Below are 23426 nucleotides of genomic sequence, written 5' to 3'. Positions count from 1 at the left end.
GGCTGGGCTGCGCGGAGAGGCTCTGGCTCTGCCAGGGACTGTGCTGCAACAAAGGACTTCCGCTGCCGCACAGCCGCGCCTGCCGCACCGCACTGAGCCGGCCCCGCTTACGCGGCGACTCCGGGTCTGCCCACCAGTTCGCTGCGGCGTCCGCCAGCCTTCCCCTCCCTCTCGCCCGCCCACCCACTCCGCCGCTGGCTGCTAGGGGCACCCGCGGTCGCCTGTTTGTTTGCAACAAGTTTCTGCGTCGGGCTCCGGGGAGGCTGGCGCAACCCGCACCGCGGGGGCCGGCGCGGCGGCGGCGGCTTTACCACCCCTCTAGCCCCTCTCCCAAGGGTAGGCTTGGGACCTCCTCCTCCTCCTGTTTGCACAGCTGGATGGGACTGGGCTCCTCCCGACTCCCCAAGGGCAGGATGCTGTTTTCCCACTCCGTCCAGATGTCAGACCCCTGCCCCGGAGGGCTCAGCAGCTGGGCCTCCCCTCGCGGTTCGTCCCCGGCGTTCTGGGGGCGCCGGCACCCTCGCCCTGTCCCGTGCGCCGCCAGTCGGTCCGGGGTCACCCATTCCCCGCGCTCCCCCCACTCCGCCTGCCATGGGCCTGTCCGCCTCTGGCCTTGAGTCACTTCCCCCGCCATGCCCCACCCCGCCCAGCCCGCCTCCCCCCGCACCCCCCCTCAGGCTCCAGCGGCTCGGCCTCCTTGGCCCCGCGCCCCCACCCCTCTTCCCGCGAACACGCGGGCGCATCCTTCCCCACCCCCACCCCCGAACTGAGGTAGTGCTGTGCTTCTGCACACCCTGGGGAAAGTCCCCGGGTCACGCGGTTGTGTGTGGGGAGCCTGTGACGCTCAAGCTCATCTCCACGCTTCCGCCTACAGAGTCACGACTGAGGACCGTGGCGGAGGTGCCCAGAGCGCGGGGCCGACCCCCGCCTAGCCTCTTGAGTAGGCAGGCGGGCGGGCGGGCGCGCACGTACGCACGCACTCTTCTGCCCCCGCTCTCCTCGTTCCCCGGCTACCAGGCGCGCGGTCACGTGGGCCCATCGCGGGGCGGCCGGCGCGGGAAGCCGCGCGAGAGCGGACCGTGGGGTGCGTGAGCCGGCGCCGCCGCGTGACGTGCGCGGCGCGGGAGCCGCCCCTCCCGCACGGTGGAGCCGGCTGGCCGCCGCGGCGGCGTCTGGGTAAGCGACGCGGCCCGGCCCCTGTGGGCTGCTCCGGGCTCAGTCCCTCCCGCCGCGAGCCGCCCGGGGCGGCGGCCTGCAGCTGCGCCGGTCGTGGGACAGATGCAAGTAGCTGGGGAGAGGGGTGTTCTGGTCCGTTTGACATGTCAATCAGGGCACAGGAGGAAAATGGCAACCGCGAGGGAGCGCTGGGCCGAGGATGCCCAGAACCACCCTTCGCTGCCCGCAGAAGGCGGCTGTCGGGGCCTGACCCCGCGTGGGAACCCCCGCCAGCAGGCCTGCGGCGTTCCCCGGGCGGCCGCGCGGACCCTTCTCGCAAGTGGGCGGGTCTCATGGTGCAAACTGCGAGACGCTTCGGCCACTGTCCTCTCCCTCCCCCACCCCTGTTTGTGATTACCCCGTTTCTAGGGCAGGAAGTTCCTCCCCCCTTCATAATTCATTTCTTCCTTTTTTCGGATTATATTGATTTCATTCTGAGTAAATCCAGTTTTTCTTTTAAAAGTTTGCCCCATCATTCACTGCTTACCTAGCACTTGTTATTTGGAAAAATCAAGCTGCTTAGGCAGCACCTAGAGCTGTACTTGGAACTTGATAGTAGCTGATGTGTTTCCTAAAGTAACGCCCGGTTCCCCCGGGGAATTATATTTGGTATTCGTTCTCTTGAGACTCGGGTCTTTTGGCAAAACTGTTGATTCTCACAGGATTTTGTCAAGCGTGTAAGGTATACGTTGGAATGACATTTTAAAGCTGCAAGGGGCCTTAGAGGAAATCCAGTTCATCCCTCTCATTTTACAATCAAAGACACCCGGCCTAAAGAACGTGTAGCTTGATAGAAGCCCTACATCTTTTGAGTAACTGGACCGTAGGGCTCTAGGCCTTGATTATTGGGCTCTCCACCACACCAGGAGCACAGTGCCGGTTTAATCCACTCACTGTAGAGACTGTCTGCCAGAGGTGATATACTTGCCTTGATTCAGATTATTGAGAAACCAGGCTTGGCCATTGTGTGATGGCTCTGTTATTTTAAGGAATGGGGTTGGCATTATCTCTAGGTGAAATAGACTCCCTATGATGTACTTTGGGGCTCAAAGCCTGTCTCCAAAATTCAGCCGTATTATCTGCAAGAATAACCAATGTTTGCAGCATTGGTTGCTTCCTTAGGTTAAGGCATCAAAGATCCATTTAGCAAGCAATCTGGATGTGTTTTGGTTAAGGGTAAACTATCCATGATCAGAAAACAGTCCCTTAATAGGGCGTAGAATACTGGGATAGCACGTGTAATAGATTCATTTTGGTTTTGTTTGTTTGTTTGGAATAGATTAGTTCTGATAGCTGGGAGGTTATGGGAAACCGTGGAAGGTCACAAGGATGGTTAGTGACAAAGCAGGGAGGGGCCTCACATGACTTGCTATACCTTTTTGCCCAGCCCTTCCCTGAATGTCTTATTTGGAAGCAGTGGATATGGATTCTCCTCAGGTTGTTCGCTGTTTACTGAGCACCAGCAGTGGCTAGCCCCTTTCATAGATGAATTTTGAGTACTTAATAAAAAAGGAGGTAATAGTGTTTCTATGTTACAAGCGAGGAAACAGACTTAGAGGATTTACCTGTCTTCTGTGATACTGTCATTTACAGCAGAATTCAAGGCCAGATCACTTATCTCACAAGTCCAGTCAGTGCTCTTGTGCATTGTATCTTGCTACGACTTCAAGCCAGGAAAAGGATGAGAGAATCGCCTGTGGCTGATTTATTGGCGCCTGTGGTTGCCCAGAGAGGCTGAGCAGGACTTTCAGCTGCCCTCTTTGCCTTAGAAAATGGAGCTGTGTGCTTCCACCCTATCTCCTGAGGGGAATGGGCAGGAGCCAGGCTGTCTAGCTGGGGAGGAGGGGCCCAAGAGTCTTGGCCGTAAAATATCCTGGCAAAGGCAGTGCTGGGAAGTGTTGCATAATGCCCTCCCCACCACTGAACCAAAGTGATTTATTTACTATGGCCCATAGGTGGTGCTTGACCATCTTGTTACAGAAAAACTTGTCTTTTTTTTTTGTCATAATAGGGCCAGAACAGAGTTGGGGTTTTAGATTATTGCAGGGTTTTTTTTTTTTCCTCGTCTTAAAAAAGCAGTGCAGGTGCTCTTATCTTGATAAATTATAAAGTACTTGTACACCACTTCCTGTGCTCCGTTTTTGCTTATTTATTCCAAATTGCATGCGAACGTCAGTCTTTTGAGAGAAGAATGCTAAGAAAAGTACTATTCCAGTTGATAGTTATCAGCGCAGGTTATGGAATCAGACCTAGCTCTTGATCCCCGCTTTATACTATCTGCTAGTTGTGGGTACTAAGTCTAGGTTTTTCCTCATCTGTAAAACGGAAATAAAAATAACGCATAGCCAAGGTGAGGACTAAAAGGGAGAATGCACATAGAGCACTTAGCACAAGGCCTTGCATATAGTATTTACTCATTATAATAGTAGCTACTTTAACTAGAACAGTATTATTTTTTCTAGGATACTAAAGATATTGCTACTTGAACTTGTTTAGGGTGAGTGGAGTAAGAGGAAAGTATTTGAAACAAACATCAGTTTTAGGATTAGTAATTTATTCACACATCTGCTTTCCCTTTGCCAGTAGGAATTTTTTTTTAATCTTTAAAAAAAAAATTTTTTTTCATGTTTACTTGTTGTGGGGGAGGGTAAAAGAGAGTGGCACACAGAATTCGAAGCAGGCTCCAGGCTCCCAGCTGTCAGCACAGAGCCCCATGCGTGGCTTGAACTCACGAACCCGAACCCGTGAGATCATGACCTGGGCTGAAGTTGGACGCTTGACCAACTGAGCCACCCACACACCCCTTTTTAAATCTTAATTGAAGAAAAAAATGTTTATAGTATTGTTAGTTATTTTTGAAATTTTTCTAATTCATTTCTTCCCTGTACTTATCAGTCATATAATGACTTTTGGTTCCTTGTGAAAAACTCTAGGCACTTTAAGCAAAATTAACCCATGTGGATAATATGTTTGTGGAACGTTCTGTAGCAAAGGAAGTACTGGTTCACCTATATTCAGAAGTAATAATTATTCTTGTTTATACTGTATTCTAGATCTGTACTAGCATTGTCGTTTTCCAGCTTTCTGCTGTCCTTTGAGTAGCTTTTTTTTTTTCTTTCAGAAATACAGTCATTATTTTTTTAGTGGACTAAGAAGACCGTTTATTTTCCTTCACAGGGTTCTGATTTTTTTAAGGTCCACTAGCTGTTTGCATTCACCAGTATTAGCATTCATGTTTGCCTGGTGCTGCGGCTTTATCAGGCATCCCACATGTTGGTTAGATGGGGGTTAGAGATGTAGTAGGCTGGCTGGGTCTGGCAACAGGCGGGAGGCCCCAAACTAACGTTTCCCTGTTCCGTTAAAAGTTTCTAGAGCATAACTGCTCTTCCTGTGTCTTCTACCGTGTCTGCTTTTTACCCTTTTTTCTAATATTTTTAGTGATTTTCATAAGCAGATCCTAGAATTACTGTACGTTTTATCTCAGTATTTTCAGATTTGTGATTTCCGTATCATTTTCAGATATTATGAAAATAGGCATAATGGTGTCTGAGAGGACATACCTCTTTTTCCTAAATACTTCTTTAGAAGAAGTCTGGAAATGATGTGTTCCTCCTCTGCCCCCAGTGCCCATTCTACTAGTTTGGGAGCACTTTTGTTTCTTAGGACCTGGCTAATTTTTTTGTTTAACATTAGAAGTACAATAGTTGATTTTTCATTTAACGTAATTGGTATAATTCCCACATTTTGAGAACTTCTTGTAAAATGGCTTCTTTTTCTCTGAAATTATAGAGTGAAATATTCTCTTCGGGTTGCTTGGTTCCCTTCTAATACAGTGGTTCTTAACTGAGGCATCATATTAGAACTACCTGAAGAGCTTTTTAAAAAAGGATCTGAGCCTCACAGCAATTCTCTTTGGGTTAGCGTGGAGTAGAACGCAGGCATCAGTACAGCCCCTGCATTTTAAGTTTTACAGTACAGTCAGTGATAAGAGCTGTTCCATGATAAAATGATCTCTGCAAACATTCCTTCTCTAGATTATAAACTGTTACACCTCCACAGTCATGTGAAAGTACCATTAAAAAATTAAAACCATTGTATAAAGTCTGTTATCACTTGGCACTTTGAATATATCTGCTTTTATCTTTGTATTTATAGCCATGAGTAAGTATCTCAAAAAAGCTGTACACATTCCTCTGCCAACTTTTCTCTTTGTCTATTAATTTTAATTAATAATAAAGTCACAATGGTAGGAACCACAGAGAAAATATCTAAGACTGTTTATTTTCTACGGCAACAGATGTCTTATACCTATGTCTCTTTTTTATTAAAGATTCATACAGCCTGAGAGAATGAAAAGCTGTGTATTCAAGGATATCGTCTATCGTCTGGCTACCATAGATCTGAGAGTCCAGTCTAATACAATAAATAGTTTTTAAATAAACGAGAATAAATAATATAAAATAAGTAAAAACTAAAAGATGTTAAATGTCAGCTAACTTTTAATTAAACAAAAATAGATACTGGTATAAAGCTGTTCTCGTTTACTTAGTTTGAGCTAATCCAGAGTTACTGCAATTGAGTTAGTAAATAAGATTTTGTAGTTTTTCTTAAATATCAATACTGATTTTATTATTACAGTATAAATACCACTTTGATAATAGATAAAGCATCTTAAGAGGAAGTACTCTTTCATTTTGACTATGGTATTTGTCAATTTAGTAAAATGTATAAAATTACTTTTCTGCAACCTCTCTCACATCTTAAAATTGCCACCCCAAATTCATTTTTTATTAACTTTTTTTTTCCCTCCCAGAGGGAGGGAGGGAGGGAGAGAGAGAATCTTAAGCAGGCTCCATGCCCGGCACAGAGCCCTATGCAGGGCTTGAGCCGAAGTCAAGAGTTGGACACCACCAACTGAGCCACCCAGCTGCCCCTCCACCGGAAATTCTTAAATGTAACTTCTAAGATCTTTCTGCATGCATAGAAAGCTTTGGCTGTTCCACATAGTAGAGAAAATAGAATTGATGGTCAAAGAAATAATGAGCAAAGGCTATATGAAAAGCTTAGCCAATAATTTGCAAAGTAGGTTGCATTAGTAAATGTTTTTAATAACTCTGTGGTGGATTGGCTATACTGACATGAGATAAAATCTGGTTGTGTTGCCTTGAAACATCAAAGGTCTATTATTATGCAAACAAGTTTGAATGAGCCTATTATGTATGTAAGTTGTGGTTTTGTTTTTTTTTTTTTTTAACAGATCTGAGTTTTTTTCATTTTATACACTTGGAAAAATTTCCCCCTTATTCAATTCAATATATTTGCAAAATCTGCATCAGTATGTATGTTAAAAGTTTTACATGGGGGTTTTAAAGGGCATGAGTTTAAAGTCAGACTTGAAGGGTGCCTGTGTGGCTCAGTTGGTTGAGCATCTGACTTCAGCACAGAGCATAATCCCCCAGTTCATGGGTTTGAGCCCTATATTGGGCTCTGCTGACCGCTAATGGCTAGAGCCTGCTTCAGATTCTGTGTCTTCCTCTTACTCTGCCCCTCCCCCGCTCGGGCTTTGTCTCTCTTGCTCTCAAAAATAAATAATAAACATTAAAAAAAAAAAAAAAAGGAATTGTCCTTGAGTAACTAATTAACTTTAACAAAAAAATAAAAATAAAGTCAGACCTGAAGTACTGTCAGTTAATGGCTAATTGCCTGACATCGGGTACCTTTCCTGCCTTCCCTAAGCCTGTGCTTCCTCAACCATAAAATGGAACCAATATAGTACCTGCTCTACTACCTCATAGGATCAAAAAAAGATAGCATAGGGCAGAGATTCTCAAATTATGGTGCAAGGACCCCCAGAGGTTCCGGAAACCTTTTCAGGATCTACAAGGATCTTGCTTTTGCAAGGCTGAAATATCTTACTATGCTTGAATCAAAACAACATGTGGCAGGGGCACCTAGGTGGCTCAGTTGGTTAAGCAACCGACTCGATTTCTTCTCAGGTCATGATCTGACAGTTTAGGAGATTGAGCCCTGAGTAGGGCTCTGACCTCAGAGCACACGGCCTGCTTGGGATTCTCTCTCTCAAAATAAATAAACTTTTTTTTAAAACATTTATTTATTTTTGAAAGACACAGGGTGCAAGTAGGGGAGGGTCAGAGAGAGAGAGAGAGAAACACAGAATCTGAAGCAGGCTCCAGCCTCTGAGCTGTCAGCACAGAGCCCAACACAGGGCTCGAACTCAACAAATCCTGAGATTATGACCTGAGCCAAAGTCGGACAAGCAACCAACTGAGCCACACAGGTGTCCCAATAAATAAACATTTTTTTTTTAAGGTGGCAACAGATTATGTGAACAGAGAAGCAATGAACCCAGCTGTATTTTTTACAGCCAGGCATCAGAAGATTGTTAACTATAAAACAATGTTACCCTTCCACTTAAAAAATACATGTAGTTATTTTTTTAGAAAAAGTATATGTTAATATATAATGGGCTTACTGTTATTTTAAATGAATTAAAATTTTTAAAATGTCTCCCTTTTGGGGCACCTGTGTGGCTCAATCAGTTGAGCATCTGACTCTTGATGTTGGCTTAGGTCATGATCCCAGGGTCATAGGATTGAGCCCCACGTTGGACTCTGCACTGAGCATGGAGCCTGCTTGGGATTCTCTCTCTCTCTCTCTCTCTATCTCTCTCTCTCTCTCTCTCTCTCCCCCCCTTCCCCCTCTCTCCCCCTCCCCCCTCTGCCCCTCCCTTGCTCACATGCTAACACATTATGTCTCTCAAAAAAAGTCTCACTTTTAATTTTTTATATGGTAAATATTGATAAATATAATCCACATAAACAACAGCCTTTTGCAGTCCTTAATAGTGTTTAAGAGTGTAAGTGGATCTTGAGTGCAGGACTATTTAGAACTGATGAAGGGTGATAATGGCTGAGTAGTTCCTGTTGGGACAATTCGGAAATAAAAACTACATTTGACCCTTGCACTGAGTGGGGATTAGGGGTACCAACCCCTCTGCAGTTGAAAATCTGCACATAACTTGACTCCCTGCCCTCAGCTTAACTGCTAAGAGCCTGTTGTTGACTGGAAGCTTTACTGATAGCATAAACAGTGAACTAACACATTTTTTGTATGTATTATATGCTATATTATAATAAGGTAGAGAAAAGGAAACTTATTAAAATCATAAGGAAGGGGCGCTTGGCTAGCTCAGTCAGTAGAGCGTTCGACTCTTGATCTCGGGGTTCTGAGTTGAAGCCCCATGTTGGGCCTAGAGCTTACTTTAAAAAAAAAAAAATCATAGGTCAGAGAAAATACATGTACAGTACTGTACTGTGTTTATGGAAAAAAATCCACATATAAGTGGACCTGTGCAGCTCAAACCAGTGTTCAAGGGTCAACTGTATGAACTTGAAAAAAAGCTTTAGAAACTACCAGATGGCATTTGAAAGTGACAAAAATCAGGCAGAAACTGGAATAAGGTCTATACTTGGGAGAAGGGAACAGCAGTGGGCACATTTCCATTTCTATGGCTTTTATCCTGAGAGAAGACTCCTGTTGGTGACATGAGGAGATGGCTAAAATTAGGTTAATAACCTGTAATCTTACTTGCTTGAAGAAAAGAGGACAGAGTTCAGGGTGATCACACAGCTGGGAAGAAAAGGAAAATTCCAGAAAGGATGCTGGGAGGACCCCAAATACTGTATATTACTCAGCTTGAATCTCTTGCCAATCCCTAAACTTAGATATATGTGGAGCAACCCCCATTCGGCACACCTACTGCTGAAAAAACTGAACCAGAGGGCAGGCAGAATTTGGAGTTTAAGTCCAACCAAGTTAATTATAACAACAAAGCAAAAACATCAATGTGTTTTGGAAGAATATTACAGAATCTAGAGTCTTTACTGCAGTAATCACAGTGTCTAGGATATTGTCCAAAATGAAACAGAAAACTATTACCCTAATTAATGAAGATTGATTCCAAGATGACCCAGAGGTTGGATTTGGCAGAGAAGATTTAATGTTTATTTTTGAGAGAGAGACACAGAGCACAAGCAGGGGAGGGGAGGGGCAGAGAGAGGGAGACACAGAATCCGAAGCAGGCTCCAGGCTCTGAACCAATAGCACAGAGCCTGACACGGGGCTCGAACTCACAAACTGTGAGATCATGACCTGAGCCAAACACTTAACTGACCGAGCCACCCAGGCACCCCTGGCAGAGAAGATTTAAAGCAGCTATTATAACTATGCTCAAGAACATAAAGTAAAGTGGTAATGGGCAAAGAAATAGGAAATCTCAGCAGAGAACCAGACACTAAAAAGGAATGAAATGAAAATTTAAGACCTGGAAATATATCTGAAATTAAAAATTCGCTGAATGAGTTTAACAGAAATGACAAGAGTCCATGAATTTGAAGACAGGTTAATAGAAAGTATCACACCTAAAAGAGAAAAAGAGATTGTTTTATGTGAAAGTTCTGTATGAACTTCATCACTATATGTTAGCATCAGGGATTATTACTCTAGGTTTCTTTCAAGACCTAAATTCAGCTCTTCCCTTTGCATATGGACTAACTTCATAGTATGTAAATCAAAGCCATCTACAGACTACTCTCACATTCTCCCCTCACCTCATCATCTCCTTGCCACCATCAGAAAGAAATCCCTCTCTTCTCTGTGGCTGACTACTACACTTAAGACTTCTGCTTGTGTTCCTTCTGGCTTCTAGAGACTCCACCCCTCTTCAGGCTGGAAGTCTTCTCCAAGCTGAAGCTGCCTATTCTCAGTGCCCTATCCTATCTGTACCTACCCTTTATGACGTGTGCTTTCTAACATCCTCTTGCAGTGAGATATTTTGCTCTTGCTGCTTTCCCATTGTCAAAGGTCACCAGAAACCTCTTGGTCCCCACACTTGGGGCATTTGTAATAGGCCTCATCCTCACGTTTGTCTGCAGCATTTTCCACCATGGAAAATGGAAGCTGTTGGGCTCCCCCAGCCAAGGCTCTTGCCTTTCCTTCACCATTCCCTTATATAAGAAAATATATTTTCTTATTTCTCCTTTTCTTCTTCTTGTGTCTTTTCTGTGTTGTTCAAGGATTCATTCTTAGCTTTTTTTCCCTCTTATTTCACTCAGTAGTCCCATCCACTCCTGGTGGCTTCGGTTGTGTAATTACTGAGGCCCTTCTCTCTCTGTCTAGCCCCGATCTCCAGAGCCCCAGTCCTCATGTTGTCTCATTGATCACCAAGCATTTCTACTCAGATGTCCTAGCGTGAACACCTTGAACTATGTCCAAAATGAAACTTCTCTTTTATTAAGACAGCTTCTATGCCTCTTCCCCAGCATTCTGGGACCCTGCCTTTGTATTGACACCTGACAGTTATTCTGCAAATACGACCTGAAGGGATGAACGAATTCTTCCAGTGACCCAAGCTGGAATTCTGAGACTCACCTTTGACTTGATATTCTCTGTGGCTTATCACTTCCAACCTGCTGCCAGGTCATGTCAGTTCTGCGTCTGGTGCGTCTTTTTTTATTCCTTCATTCCCACTGCCATTACTTGGATATTACAGCAGACTCCTTGCTGGTCTTTATTTCTCCATACCTTTCCCTTGCTAATCTTTTTTATGTATTGTTACTAGAGCAGTTTGACTAACAGGCCTCCACACTGATGATGATGATGATGCTTGGTATTATGGGCCCCACTACTTTTAAGTGCTTATATGCATTATCGTATTAAATCGATATAACAATCTGTGAGATAGATAGATACTGTAATTATCCATCCATAGTTTACAAGTAAAACCAAAGACCAGAAAGTTAAGTGTCTTCTCAAGATCATACAGCTAAATGACAGAATTGAAATTTTAATCCAAGCTGTCTAATTCCAGGGTCTGAGCTTTAACTACTATGTGTTCTCCCTCCAGCAAAAACGTCTTAACAGTTCATCTCAAACACAACTGGAGTACCTTTCAGTTTTACAATTGGTACCCTGTGTGAGCTAACCACATCTCGTTAGTCACTTACTTTTGGTTTTTCTATGCCCGACTGAATTCTTCAGTTACCTGTATATTCACACTCTTCCCTGTAATTCTATTCATCCTATTTTTTCTCTGCCTGGAATGCTATGTTCATCCTCTGCCTGTCCATCTAAATAATGGCTTATTTTCCATTGAGTCACCTGCTGTTGATCCCTGCCCACCCCCCCATAACATGTTCTCTGAACTGCTCTTATGACATTTATCACTTTTACTTTATATCATAATTATTATGTTTTATGTTTTGTCTCCCCTATTAGCCTGCAGTCTTGTTGATTGCAGTATCTGTAATTTTTTTTTCTATCCCTAGGCCTTGTGTAATGCGTGCTTTCAAATAATTTTTTCTTTATTAAGTTTCTCTTCAAAAAAAATGTGTTCAGTAAGTGAAGAATTTAACTGTTACTCATAGACGATTAACCACAACATTTTTGTGTATGTGGCTTTTTAGTGTGCCCTTTCTCATTTCCATGTGGTTCAATAGCTCATTATACTACTGCACTATATATAGACAGATAGATATAGATCTGGTGAAAATGTTTATGATCTGAGGTTTTGTTTTGCTTTAAACAATTTGTAAGGCTAGTTTAAGCTACTTCACTTTGAACCATTCATTGAATCTAAGACACATGTTTTTCACATGGTGAAATCTTCAGTATACCCAGTTTTATTTTGGTGTTTAAATCTCTCTCTAAATTGGTGGAGTTTAGGAATCTGGGTAATGTAGCAAATACAGTAAGTAGTGACTTTTAGTTAAATGGCCTTTTGGAACAATACTTACAATTTGGATTTTTATTGAGGCTCGGGTCTCTGTAGGTTCTGTTATTTTCCTTATTTCATTACTGCTTACAGGCTTTTAAAATGAGATGGCAAGGAGTAAGAGTTTTGTTTTCATTTATTTTTTAATTGGGGGAGGCTTAGGAGAAACTTCTATGTGAGTAAGTAGAATTTTAAAAAGCAATTTATGAATGTAGAACTAAAAGCAGCAAATTGCAGGATTCCTAAAGTACGCTATTATTTACATACACTTTTAAAACATGCAAAATAGTACTCTCCCTTCTTAAGGGATATGTACAGATGCAGCAAGAACATAATGCTGTTACAAGACAGTCATAAACACCAAAGTCAGGATGATGACTGCCTTCAGAGGCAAGGTAGGAGGTAGTGCAGATGAGGGAGAGATGGCAGGGGGTCTCTGCCATGTTTGTAACGTTTACCTTATGTGCTCAGGGGTGGGTGGCTGCGTGTTTGTCCCATTGCTCTCTGTACCTATTTGTCCATCTGAAATACTTCATAATTTTTTCTTTTAAAGTTTATTTTGAGAGAGAGGGAGAGGGAGAGGGAGAGAGAGAGAGAATCCTGAGCAGGCTCCACACTGTCAGTGCACAGCCCGATGCGGGGCTCAAACTTACAAACCGTGAGATCATGACCTGAGCCGAAACCAAGAGTCAGAAGCTTAACTGACTGAGCCACCCAGGCGCCCCAAGGCTTCCCTGTGTGTCTTGATGTATAACCTGACCATTCCCTAAGCATCTCCAGTTTGTGGGTCATGTTCTCTCTGAAAGGTGGAAAGGGAGGACATTTGGGCTCGGGAGCCCAGTACCTGGGTTTGAATCCCCCACTCTCCCACTTACTAGCCATATGACTTGAGTCCGTTTATTTTGCAATGATTCAGTTTCTTCATCTGTAAGGTGCATTGCTTACTCCCTTTCTTGTAGAGTTGTATTGAGAATTAAATGAGTAGAAAGTTCCTAAGGGAAAGGAAACACCGTTAAGTGTTAGCTGGTTCTATTATATAATTGATCACTCAGCTGTCTGCTGCCCAAGCTGCGGCCAATCTCCAGACAGCTAACCCCACACTTTCAACGCTGACCTCTTTGACTTTGGTCTCTGGCTAGTGAGGAAACTTCATTCTCTTTTGCAGAAATTGCTCTTTTAGAGAAGGTTTTCCCAGCTTGCCAGTGATGACCTTCGTACCCGGCTGCCTTCTCCTTAAAACACTGGTGGCTGTCTACACGGTTGGGGAGGAGGTGGTGAAGCGGGGCCTCCCACCTACGTGTAACGACAGCACTCAGTACCCTTGCTGCTCACACTGCTCTCCCTTGCTGGCAGAATTCTTCTGCGTGTTCTTTCTCATGCGTGATTTTTCCCAGGACCAGTGGTCCCATTCTGTATTGTTTCTTCAGGAGCCTCCATACTTGTATGTATGTCTGAATCCAGTTAATATCAGGGTATACGCTCTTTCCCATAGGGTTCCAGGCCCCATGTAAATCAGGGGATGTGGCTTAGTATCTATTTTAAGGGCTCCTGAATGTACTGTGACTGACACATTTCCCAAACATTGTATGATAGTCAGGAGGCCAGTGTCCCCTGACCACATAGAGGATTCCTAAGGAGCAGTAACACCTCTAGCCCAGCCAGGACACTGTTAAGTTATTAACAGTTATGGTTAACATTTGAATAGCAGTTTCCATCACGAGGTGGTTGTCACATAACCTCACTCATTTAGCTCTGAGGAATGGGTCAGCATCTCAATCCCATTTTCCAGTGAGGAAACAGGACTGGTAACGTTGAGGTCAGATGGATTAAAAAAGGACAGCCTTCCTTTTGCTTCTGTGTCACTCATACCAAGCCACCCTCTTACCAAATGAAAAAAGACCATATTTTACCGTTTTCGAAGAATTGGTATTTTCATAAGGAGGGGATTTCATGTTAGCTAGGTTTGGGGTGAAATTAACAGTATTAAAAACTATTGAATAATCTCATTTAAATTTAGGTGTCCTTGTACTCTAGATGTGTGTGAACTGTAGCTAATTTTGTAAAAAAAAACAAACAAACAAAAATTGTGCTTTTTCTCAGAGCCACAATGGACACAGGTAGCCATAGCCTTGTCCTCCTGCAGCAGCTGAACATGCAGCGAGAATTTGGTTTTCTGTGTGATTGCACAGTTGCTATTGGAGACGTTTACTTCAAAGCCCACAGAGCAGTGCTTGCTGCTTTTTCTAACTATTTCAAGATGATATTTATTCACCAAACAAGGTAAGGATGTGCTTTTGTAAATCAGAAGAATTTTAAATATTGTGATATAGCTAAACCTTATTGTAACATCATTTGGGGATTCTTTGTCATGGGGTCACCTTAAGAAATAAAAAAAAGTTATGTATTTTTTTTCTACACATCCAGTAATTCATCTCTGTGTGTAGGATCCATGGTGGAAGGTAAAAATGAAAACAGTAATAGCTAAAAGTTATTGGAGGCTTATCCCATACCCAAGCACTAAGTATTTACCTAATGTACATTCTACTGTTATGCACACTATTTTATTTTAGTTTATTTGTTTATTTATTCTTTTTAAAAAATTTTTTTTCAACGTTTATTTATTTTTGGGACAGAGAGAGACAGAGCATGAACGGGGGAGGGGCAGAGAGAGAGGGAGACATAGAATTGGAAACAGGCTCCAGGCTCTGAGCCATCAGCCCAGAGCCCGACGCGGGGCTCGAACTCACGGACCGCGAGATTGTGACCTGGCTGAAGTCGGACGCTTAACCGACTGCACCACCCAGGCGCCCCTGTTTATTTATTCTTGAGAGAGAGAGAAACAGAACACAGTGTGGGGGTGGGGGTGGGAATTGTGGGCAGAGAGCAAGGGAGACAGAATCCCAAGCAGATTCCAGACCATTAACACAGATCCCAATGCGGGACTCGAACTCATGATCTGTGAGATCATGACCTGAGCCGAAATCAAGAGGCAGATGCTTAATCGACTGAACCAGCCAGGTGCCTCTTATCCACACTATTTTAGAGAAAAGGAGACTGAGGTTGAAGTAAATAATTGGTCCATCCAGGATTATAGCCCCCCAAAAAGTTACACTCAAATGCAGATACGTGTTTTTAAAGATCCGTGTTCTAACCCACTAAGTTTTTGATACCTGTTCTGTAGCACTTTCATAGCAAGGCCTTAATGTCATAGTTCTACCCATCTTATATTCCATACTATAGTTCAAAAGTCATTTGTTTCAAATACTATTTTCAAAAAGTGCTTTGATGTTTTGAATTTAGGTTATCCCAACATGATAGGTATGTAGGAAGAGGGCAGGAAAGTGGTATTCAGATTCTGAGCTCTTAAAGAATAGCTTTAATCCATCCTCGATTGAAAGGGATAGAATTCTCTAGGTTTTTTTAAAGGACCGTGCATGAAATACTAGGAGTCTAGCCTCAATTACACATTTTTATTTACCCATTCATTCATTCAAGTATTTATCAGGTACTTAATGTCAGCACTGTGCTAGACCCCAGTAACAGGCTAATTATGCTCCCTGCCCTCAAGGGGTTAATAGTCTCATTGATAGTGCACGTAAAGAAAATAATCGCAGTGTAATTGATCTGTCTGTGCCTCAGTTTCCTTCTGTGTAAGACACTGGCATTGTATGTGTACTCACCCCATGGTGTTGAGATTTAAATGGATTAATAATATTAAAATGCTTGGAACGAAGCTTTGCACTGTCAGCTACAGCTATCAATAATTAACGTGATACGTCTATAATAGAAGTGTTGTAGAAGGTAGAGTGGAGTGTCAGCAGCTCTATTTTGAGGAGGTTGGAATAGGCTTTATTGAGGCCCTGTATCTTGAAGGATCAGGAGGAGTTTTCCGGATGTTGTAGAGGAATGCAGGAAGGTACGTTGCAGGCAGAGGGAAAAGTGCACGGAAACATAGGCAGATATGAACCAGGCTAGTACATTGAGGAAACGGAGTACGTCAGAATGACTGGAATGCATGGCACAAGGAGGGAGGAGGTTGGAGGGGAGGACATGTCATAGTTAGGGTCAGTGTCGAAACTGGATTAGAAACAGTACCTTCACATCAGTCTCCTCTAAGAGCTGTGAGTTGGTTCAGCTCCCAAAGCGCCTGTTGTGTGCCAGGCACCATGCACGCTGAACTAAATCCAAGAGATGCAAAGGTGTCAGGCCTGCTGTCGGTATCTCTGTTGAGCAACTAAAAATCCTCAGTTAACAGAGCTCTGTACCGATATAAAAAAGCCCTGCCACAGACCCTGGAAGTGGGTGGGTGAGAGCTAAGAGTGAAACCCAGGAGGGAATCCCGAGATACGGGGACTAAAGAAATGGATTGTCGCTATACTTACTAACACCCAGTGCATTGTGAAGCATTCACAAAGTTTTGCTTCAGGGAAGGTAAGTCCGTTGACTGATTCTGTTGTTCCTTGACATCCAGCACTTCCCTCAGGTTCTGTTTATCCTCATCTTGCAGGGTGTTTCCCAATTTCTTGTTCACTCATTATTTCCACCTATTATCTGAATTCTAGATTCATATCTAAAAATTGGGCTTGGGGTTATTTTGAAGTTTTTCAAAGTTATGCCTGTATTCATTTGTGATGTAAAGACTAGATGTGCTAATATAGTTAGGAAGCCAAAATAAGATTAGTGCTATTTATTTATTTATTTATTTATTTATGAGAGAGAGAGACAGAGAGACAGAGAGACAGAGAGACAGAGTGCGAGCAGGGGAGGGCAGAGAGAGAGTGAGACACAGGAACTAAGCAGCCTCCAGGCTGTGAGCTGTCAGCATGGAGCCTGATGCAGGGCTCGAACCCACGAGCCACGACATCATGACCTGAGCCGAAGTCGGATGCTCAACCGACTGAGCCCCCCAGGTGCCCCTGGGATTAGTGTAATTGAAATCCTAAATATTGCCAATTTCAATAGATCCTTTTAAAATTTTTAATATTTTTTATTTTGGTAAAATATATATAACATAAAATTTGCCATTTGAATCATTTTCAGCATATAATTACTGGCATTAAGTACATTCGCAGCGTTGTGCAACCATCACCGCTGTCATTTCCAAAACTTTTCATCACCCAAAACAGCAACTCTGTGCCCATTAAGCAATAGCTCCCCATCTCTCCCGGCCCAAACTGCTGGTAACCTCTAATCTACTTTCCGTCTCCATGAATTTGCCTGCTCTAGATATTTTTTATAAGTGGCATCCTACAAAATGTGTCCTTCTGTGTCTGGCTTAGTTCACCTACCAGACGTTTTCCAGGTTCATCCATGTTGTAGCAGGTGTCAGAGCTTCATTCCTGTCTCTGGCTGAGTAATAGTCCTCTGTACGGACGGGCCACATTTTGTTTATCCAGGCACCTGTTGCTGGACACTCGCATTGCTTCCACCTTTTGGCTAGTGTGAATAATGCTGCAGTGAAGACTGGCGTGCAGGTGTCTTTTGGGACCCCATTCTCAGTTCTTTTGATTATATATTCAAAAGACTGGTAAGTTCCTTAACAGCAAGGGACCTGTTTTATTCATCACGTTTCTACTCCCTGGAAGCTTGTATAGGGCATATCACTTAGGAGTCACTAAATGTTGAACTCATCAGAACATCTGTGTGTGTTTCTTAACTTTAGGCGGTAGGTTGAAGACATGAAGACTTGTTGCTGGGCCACAGAGCTGGTGTATAGTGAAAGTTTAATTTTCCGTTGATATGTTTCATCAAGGCAGATTGCTAAGTTTGAACTTCTTGGGAAGAAATCACGTTAGCCTTAGACTGTATGCTGCTACCCAAAAGGCCAGCTGGTCATTTCATTTTGTGCGGTTCTGTTTTTTGTTTTTAACAGTGAATGCATAAAAATACAACCAACTGATATCCAACCTGACATATTCAGCTATTTGCTGCACATTATGTACACGGGGAAAGGGCCAAAACAGATTGTGGATCATAGTCGTCTGGAGGAAGGGATTCGATTTCTTCACGCCGACTACCTTTCTCACATTGCGACTGAAATGAATCAGGTGTTCTCACCAGAGACTGTGCAGTCCTCCAATCTGTATGGCATTCAGATCTCAACAACCCAAAAAACAGCTGTCAAACCGGGGCTGGAGGTCAAAGAAGCTCCTTCCAGTAACAGTGGCAACAGGGCTGCTGCGCAGGGCGACCACCCCCAGCTGCAGCTCTCTCTCGCTATTGGGCTGGATGATGGCACTGCTGATCAGCAGAGGGCCCGTCCTGCTGCCCAGGCCTTGGAGGAACACCAGAAGCCCCCAGTGTCCATCAAGCAGGAGAGATGTGACCCAGAGTCTGTGATCTCCCAGAGCCATCCCTCACCCTCAGCGGAGGTGACAGGCCCCACTTTCACCGAAAGCGGTATCAAAATACACTTATGCCATTACTGTGGGGAACGTTTTGATTCCCGTAGTAACCTAAGACAACATCTCCATACCCACGTGTCCGGATCCCTCCCGTTTGGTGTCCCTGCTTCCATTCTGGAAAGCAACGACCTTGGTGAAGTGCATCCACTTAATGAAAACAGTGAGGCTCTTGAATGCCGCAGGGTCAGCTCCTTCATTGTCAAGGAGAATGAGCAGCAGCCTGACCACTCAAACCAGGGTACCACCGAGCCTCTGCAGATCAGCCAAGTGTCTCTGATCTCCAAAGACTCAGAGCCAGTAGAATTAAACTGTAATTTTTCTTTTTCAAGGAAAAGAAAAATCAGCTGTTCCATCTGTGGTCATAAATTTCTCCGAAAAAGCCAACTGCTGGAACACATGTATATACACAAAGGTAAATCTTCCAGATACAACCGATGCCAAAGGTTCAGTAATGCGGTAGCCCAGAGATTTCAGCCGTACTGTGACAGCTGGTCTGATGTCCCCCTGAGAAGTTCTTGCTTGTCGCAAGAACAGTTAGATTCATCCTGTGCCTTAGAGTCGGAGCTCACACAAGAAAGTGTGGACACTATCCTTGTGGAGTAGCAGTTTCTCCTCCATAATTTTTATATCAATTCTGAAAAAAAAAATCCACATGCATTTTTTTATTCATAAACTCTCTTCCTCCTCAACGTCTGTTCACTTTTTTCTTTGCCATTTATCCATAGTTTTAAGGTGGTATATATTAGGTCTTATTGTAAGGTATGTTATACACATGGCTATTAAAATGTAACCTTCAAGTAGAGCCATGAACCGTTCATAAATCGCAATTACGAAATCAGAAATCAGTGTAAGAATTATGGAACTTTAGAGTAAATATTTATAGAATTTCTAAGTAGAATCAGTAAAACCAAATTGAAAATGAAGTCAATGAAATTTTTTAAAGAATACTCCAGACTATCAGTTTTGGCTAATTTTTCACATGAATAAGCCACTGTAAAGACTATTTAAAAATATTTTCTGGGGCGCTGGGGGGGCTCAGTTGGTTGAGTATCCAACTTCGGCTCAGGTCATGATCTTGCCATTCTGAGTTCGAGCCCCACATGGGCTCTGTGCTGACAGCTCGGAGCCTGGAGCCTGCTTCAGATTCTTTGTCTCCCTCTCTCTGCTCCTCCCCCACTCATGCTCTGTCTCTCAATAATAAATAAACATTAAAAATTTTAAAATAATAAAAAACAATAATAATATTTTTTGCCACATAGGGAGTTAAAGTTATTTCTAATGCATAACTATATAATGTATAAAAATTTTGTTTTAAGGCATAGCTATAATAAATCATGAGTAGTTTTAAAATCACTTTTTACTTATTAGCTCTGCAGCATCTTGCATGGCTTTTATTTATTTTTTCACATTGAGCATACCTCTTTGTTAATGAAAAATATTTTAGTGAAAAGAGACAAATGGAGGAGATTCAAACAGTAAAACAAAATCCTAAGCAGAGAAACAGAAATGTTCATACACCTAGATAAACAGAGCTTCAGACAGAACTGCCTTGACTAACACCAATGTTGTTACCTTAATCTAGAACGTTTTCTTAAGGATCTTAAGAGCAATTTGAGATTTTTTTTATAACCAGAGATTTACATCAGCTTAGAGAGGAAAATGATAAAATACAAATTGTCTTTCTACCCTCAGCGCCCGAGGATTTTCTAGGCTGCCTAAGTTGATGTTAATTTTCTCTCACTTGCAGAAGTAGTTTTTCAGTGACACAGTTTTCATTTTTTTCTGGTCCATAAAACTAACAGTACACACAGTGTCCTAGAACTATGTCTAAAGTCCATGATAGCTTTCCCTTTGTGAATAACCTTAGCTCCCTTTTATCACAGTGAAACATACAAAGCTAAAACACCAGAAAAATTAAAACTGATGGGCTAAATGGTAGATTGTCCTGCTTTATGTAGCTGGAGAATAGCTGGTCAAACTTCACCACAAAGGATAGATCTAAACTGTTTCTGAAATGTTTAAATTTCAAAGATTAGTCAAGAATAACAAAGCAGAGAGGCTTTAAAACAGCCTCATCTTTTTTGTGTGTGCTGCCCTGTTAAATTCAAAGCCTCACAGACATTTTAATAAATCTGGCTTGTGAGGCTTACAATTTAACTGTATACAGAAACTCTGAGCTCCTTTATTGACTGCATCCTTCTGAAGACATCTCCTGACAGCATCAGAGTGGAGTCAGAAGGGAGCTGAAAGAGTAATCCAGCCCATTCTAAGGGCACAAAGGTTTTCTCTGGGTAAACACTGAGTTTAGGTGACTTATGAAGTGGTAAGTTATTCTTGAAGGCTGAATGAAGAAACTACTGGGCATCGTCTAAGGCAGTAGCGTTTCTCCCTCAGACAAATGACTAAAACTTCCTGGGGTCAAGATTGTTATGTGTTGAGAATAAAATCTAACTAGCTGTTTTTATAGTAGCAGTTACGTTGGGAGTGGCTAAAAACAAATGTGTTGCTCTTGGGGGTGAGAACTTCATCTAATCTTAAACCTAAGTCACTTAAACAATGATTCAAACTTTTCTGCCCTCAAAGATTTCATCTCATAGGGTGAACACACATCTTAACATCGATTTCCTGTATTTTAGGCTATTCATGATATACTCCCCGGCCTTCTTCAAGTAAAATTTTATTTTTCTCACTAGGATGACAGTTTTTCTGATTTCTTCCTTCTTTGTTTTCTTCTTGCTCAGTCATTAGTCCTTGACACAAGAAGTGCGTAGCTGAAGGGTGGGATTGCGGGTGCGTATGAGTTGAGGTGTAGGGTAGCAGTTCGGGGCAGAGTCTGGAGAAATTGTGTTTGCTTGTGGCTGATTGGCCACGGCGGACATTAATTTAAAGCTGAAATATATTTATACTTATTAGATGTTAAGAACATAATGGTTAATTGTATTTTTGTTCTCATTCATTTAGTTCCTTTTAATGTTAGAAATTCAGAGCAAATGTTCTTTCTTGTAGTCTTCATAATATTCTATTTTAGGAAGTGGGAAAATGTTAACTCCATTTTATAGGAAAAAAGTCCCAAAAGGTGGGTTGCAGAGAATCAGTGAATAGTGGTGTGGGAACTGACCCCAGTTTAATTTTTTTCGTTCATTCAACGGGCATATTTTAAAAATAACTGTTACACGTATAATTAATACTGTGCCCTGAGTGTATTTTTTTAAGACTTGATTCCTTACTAAGAGAATCTACTTTGTATATATATATATATATAAAAAAAAGGTTCTTTCAGCTAAACCCTTTAGTTTTGACCTCATCATCTGTAAAATGAGCTGTAATCTTAACCATATAATGTGGTTTGCATGATTACCAAGCTCTTAAAACTGGAAATGCTAGATGCACCTTAATTAATGTATGAGGCAAATACCAAGCAGACATTTTCTTCTTGGATCAGTTTAGGATTCTCTCTTCTTTCCACATCCTACATATAGTTGTTTTCTGGAGAAAAACAGACTTGTTTCAGTATTTGTCCCTATTAGCATATTGTCAGAACTCTGGTACTCATAAGTGCAGTTTGCCTTATAAGAAAACCAAAATTTCTTGATTTCTATATCTTGAGATTATTATTTCTTGCTCTGTTTTTCTGATTTCTCACTTGTAAAGTGGACATAAACAATCCCTACCTCACAGGGGTGTTGTGAGGAATTGTGTTAAGTTCTCTTAATATTATTAATAAAAACCAACCATATAAAGAAAACTACATATATTCTATAGCTAAACCTTCAGTATTCCAACCTGTAAACTCTAGAATGTCTTAGAAGCGGTCATATACTATTTAATATTCAATAATTTTTTGACACAGTTCTTCCTTTTATTTTTTAGAAATACTCTAGAAACGGCAACGTTGCCAGAATTCCATTTCTATTGTAGTTTAATCAGTAGTATTTCTCTTTAGACTTTAGGAAGGGGGATATTCGTTCATCGGCATTATTGGGAATAAAACCTTGCCAATTTCAGCTTCATGGAAAGTTACCCCAAACATATTGTTTACACATGGAAAAAAAGAACAAAAGCAATGGAGAAAATATCATTTTCGTTTCTTTGCTGTAGGTCATCTAAAAAGTACATGGAGACAAGAAGTAGAGTGGGGATAATAACATAGTTATTCATTACGTTCTATTAAAGTAACATTGGAAAGGCCTCACTTTAAACTGAAGGAAGTACCTATTAATCATGGAAAAAGATAGTCTGGAAAATGGTGTAATTCCATTAATGTTTATCTGCCCAGGCAAATTCTTAGTGTTGTAACCCAGATCCTTGATAAGTGTCATTTTTTAGTAGTAATTGAGGTAAAATAAGCCACACGAAGAGTTTTCATAATGTAATCTGTGTCTTTGTATGTTTTACGTTAAATGTAGCTCTAAGGGATTTTATTATAATTAATTTTTAAATTCCTAAGAGTGAAATCTGTAAATGATTGTTCTCTGCTGTACTTCTATGTTTGTATGGTTGGACTTTTTGAAAACTGGTGAGATTATACGGCCCCAAGCCTGGATGTCTTAAATACAAGGAATCACCAACTGCGATTTTTGTCTTCAAGACCTGGAAGAACCCGTTGTGCTGCAGCATGTTTCTGTGCCACGCTCGACTGCTTAGTAGACAACTGCTGCGACGCATCTGACATTAACTGCCATTGGCTCTTCCATTTTGTGCCAAATAAAGTCATTTAGTCAGCGTAGATCAAATATGAACTTAAAATAGTTTCAAAGAAACTTGGAACTCAAACACTTGTGCAAGAAGAAAGGCCCACAGAAGAAATCCTCCACGTACAAGTAACACATGGCAAATTCAGGAGACCGCAGAGAATAGTACATTGTATGGTTAAACTCTTCCCACCTTACGCACCGTGAGTTTGCTTCCGACACATTAATTTAGAAAGTTTTGTATCCTCTATTTGGAATGAAAACAGTGGATGTCATGTATTTTATCACGACCAATAAATTAATGTGACTTGATCATAAACAAAA

The 23426-nt window shown here is 42.1% G+C and overlaps 1 protein-coding gene across 4 annotated transcripts; it reads left to right on the top strand.

Annotated features, from left to right (window-relative positions):
* Nucleotides 1–752: 752 nt before the first annotated feature.
* Nucleotides 753–23426, top strand: ZBTB25 (zinc finger and BTB domain containing 25). 4 transcript variants are annotated; one of them, XM_045451226.1, is made up of 3 exons: nucleotides 754–1176; nucleotides 14108–14287; nucleotides 17880–23426. In XM_045451226.1, the coding sequence occupies exons 2-3, from the start codon at nucleotides 14115–14117 to the stop codon at nucleotides 19012–19014; spliced, it is 1308 nt and encodes a 435-aa protein (XP_045307182.1). In that variant the 5' UTR covers nucleotides 754–1176; nucleotides 14108–14114; the 3' UTR covers nucleotides 19015–23426. The 4 variants fall into 4 exon arrangements, with proteins under 4 accessions (XP_045307185.1, XP_045307182.1, XP_045307183.1 ...); XM_045451227.1 differs by lacking the exon at nucleotides 754–1176 and adding an exon at nucleotides 1177–1280; XM_045451229.1 differs by lacking the exon at nucleotides 14108–14287 and having other exon boundaries at nucleotides 753–1176.

Source organism: Leopardus geoffroyi, chromosome B3 (genome assembly GCF_018350155.1).
Source record: "Leopardus geoffroyi isolate Oge1 chromosome B3, O.geoffroyi_Oge1_pat1.0, whole genome shotgun sequence".
NCBI classification, from domain to species: Eukaryota; Metazoa; Chordata; class Mammalia; order Carnivora; family Felidae; genus Leopardus; species Leopardus geoffroyi.
The sequence above is the reverse complement of the archived record's forward strand: the minus strand, read 5'-3'. Positions and strand labels throughout refer to the sequence as shown.

Bases quoted from the DNA above. Each gene is read 5' to 3' on its own strand.
- ZBTB25 (XM_045451226.1), top strand. From the start codon at position 14,115: ATGGACACAGGTAGCCATAGCCTTGTCCTCCTGCAGCAGCTGAACATG. The intron at 14,288-17,879 runs GTAAGGATGTGC...TGTTTTTAACAG, and splicing joins ATATTTATTCACCAAACAAG to TGAATGCATAAAAATACAAC.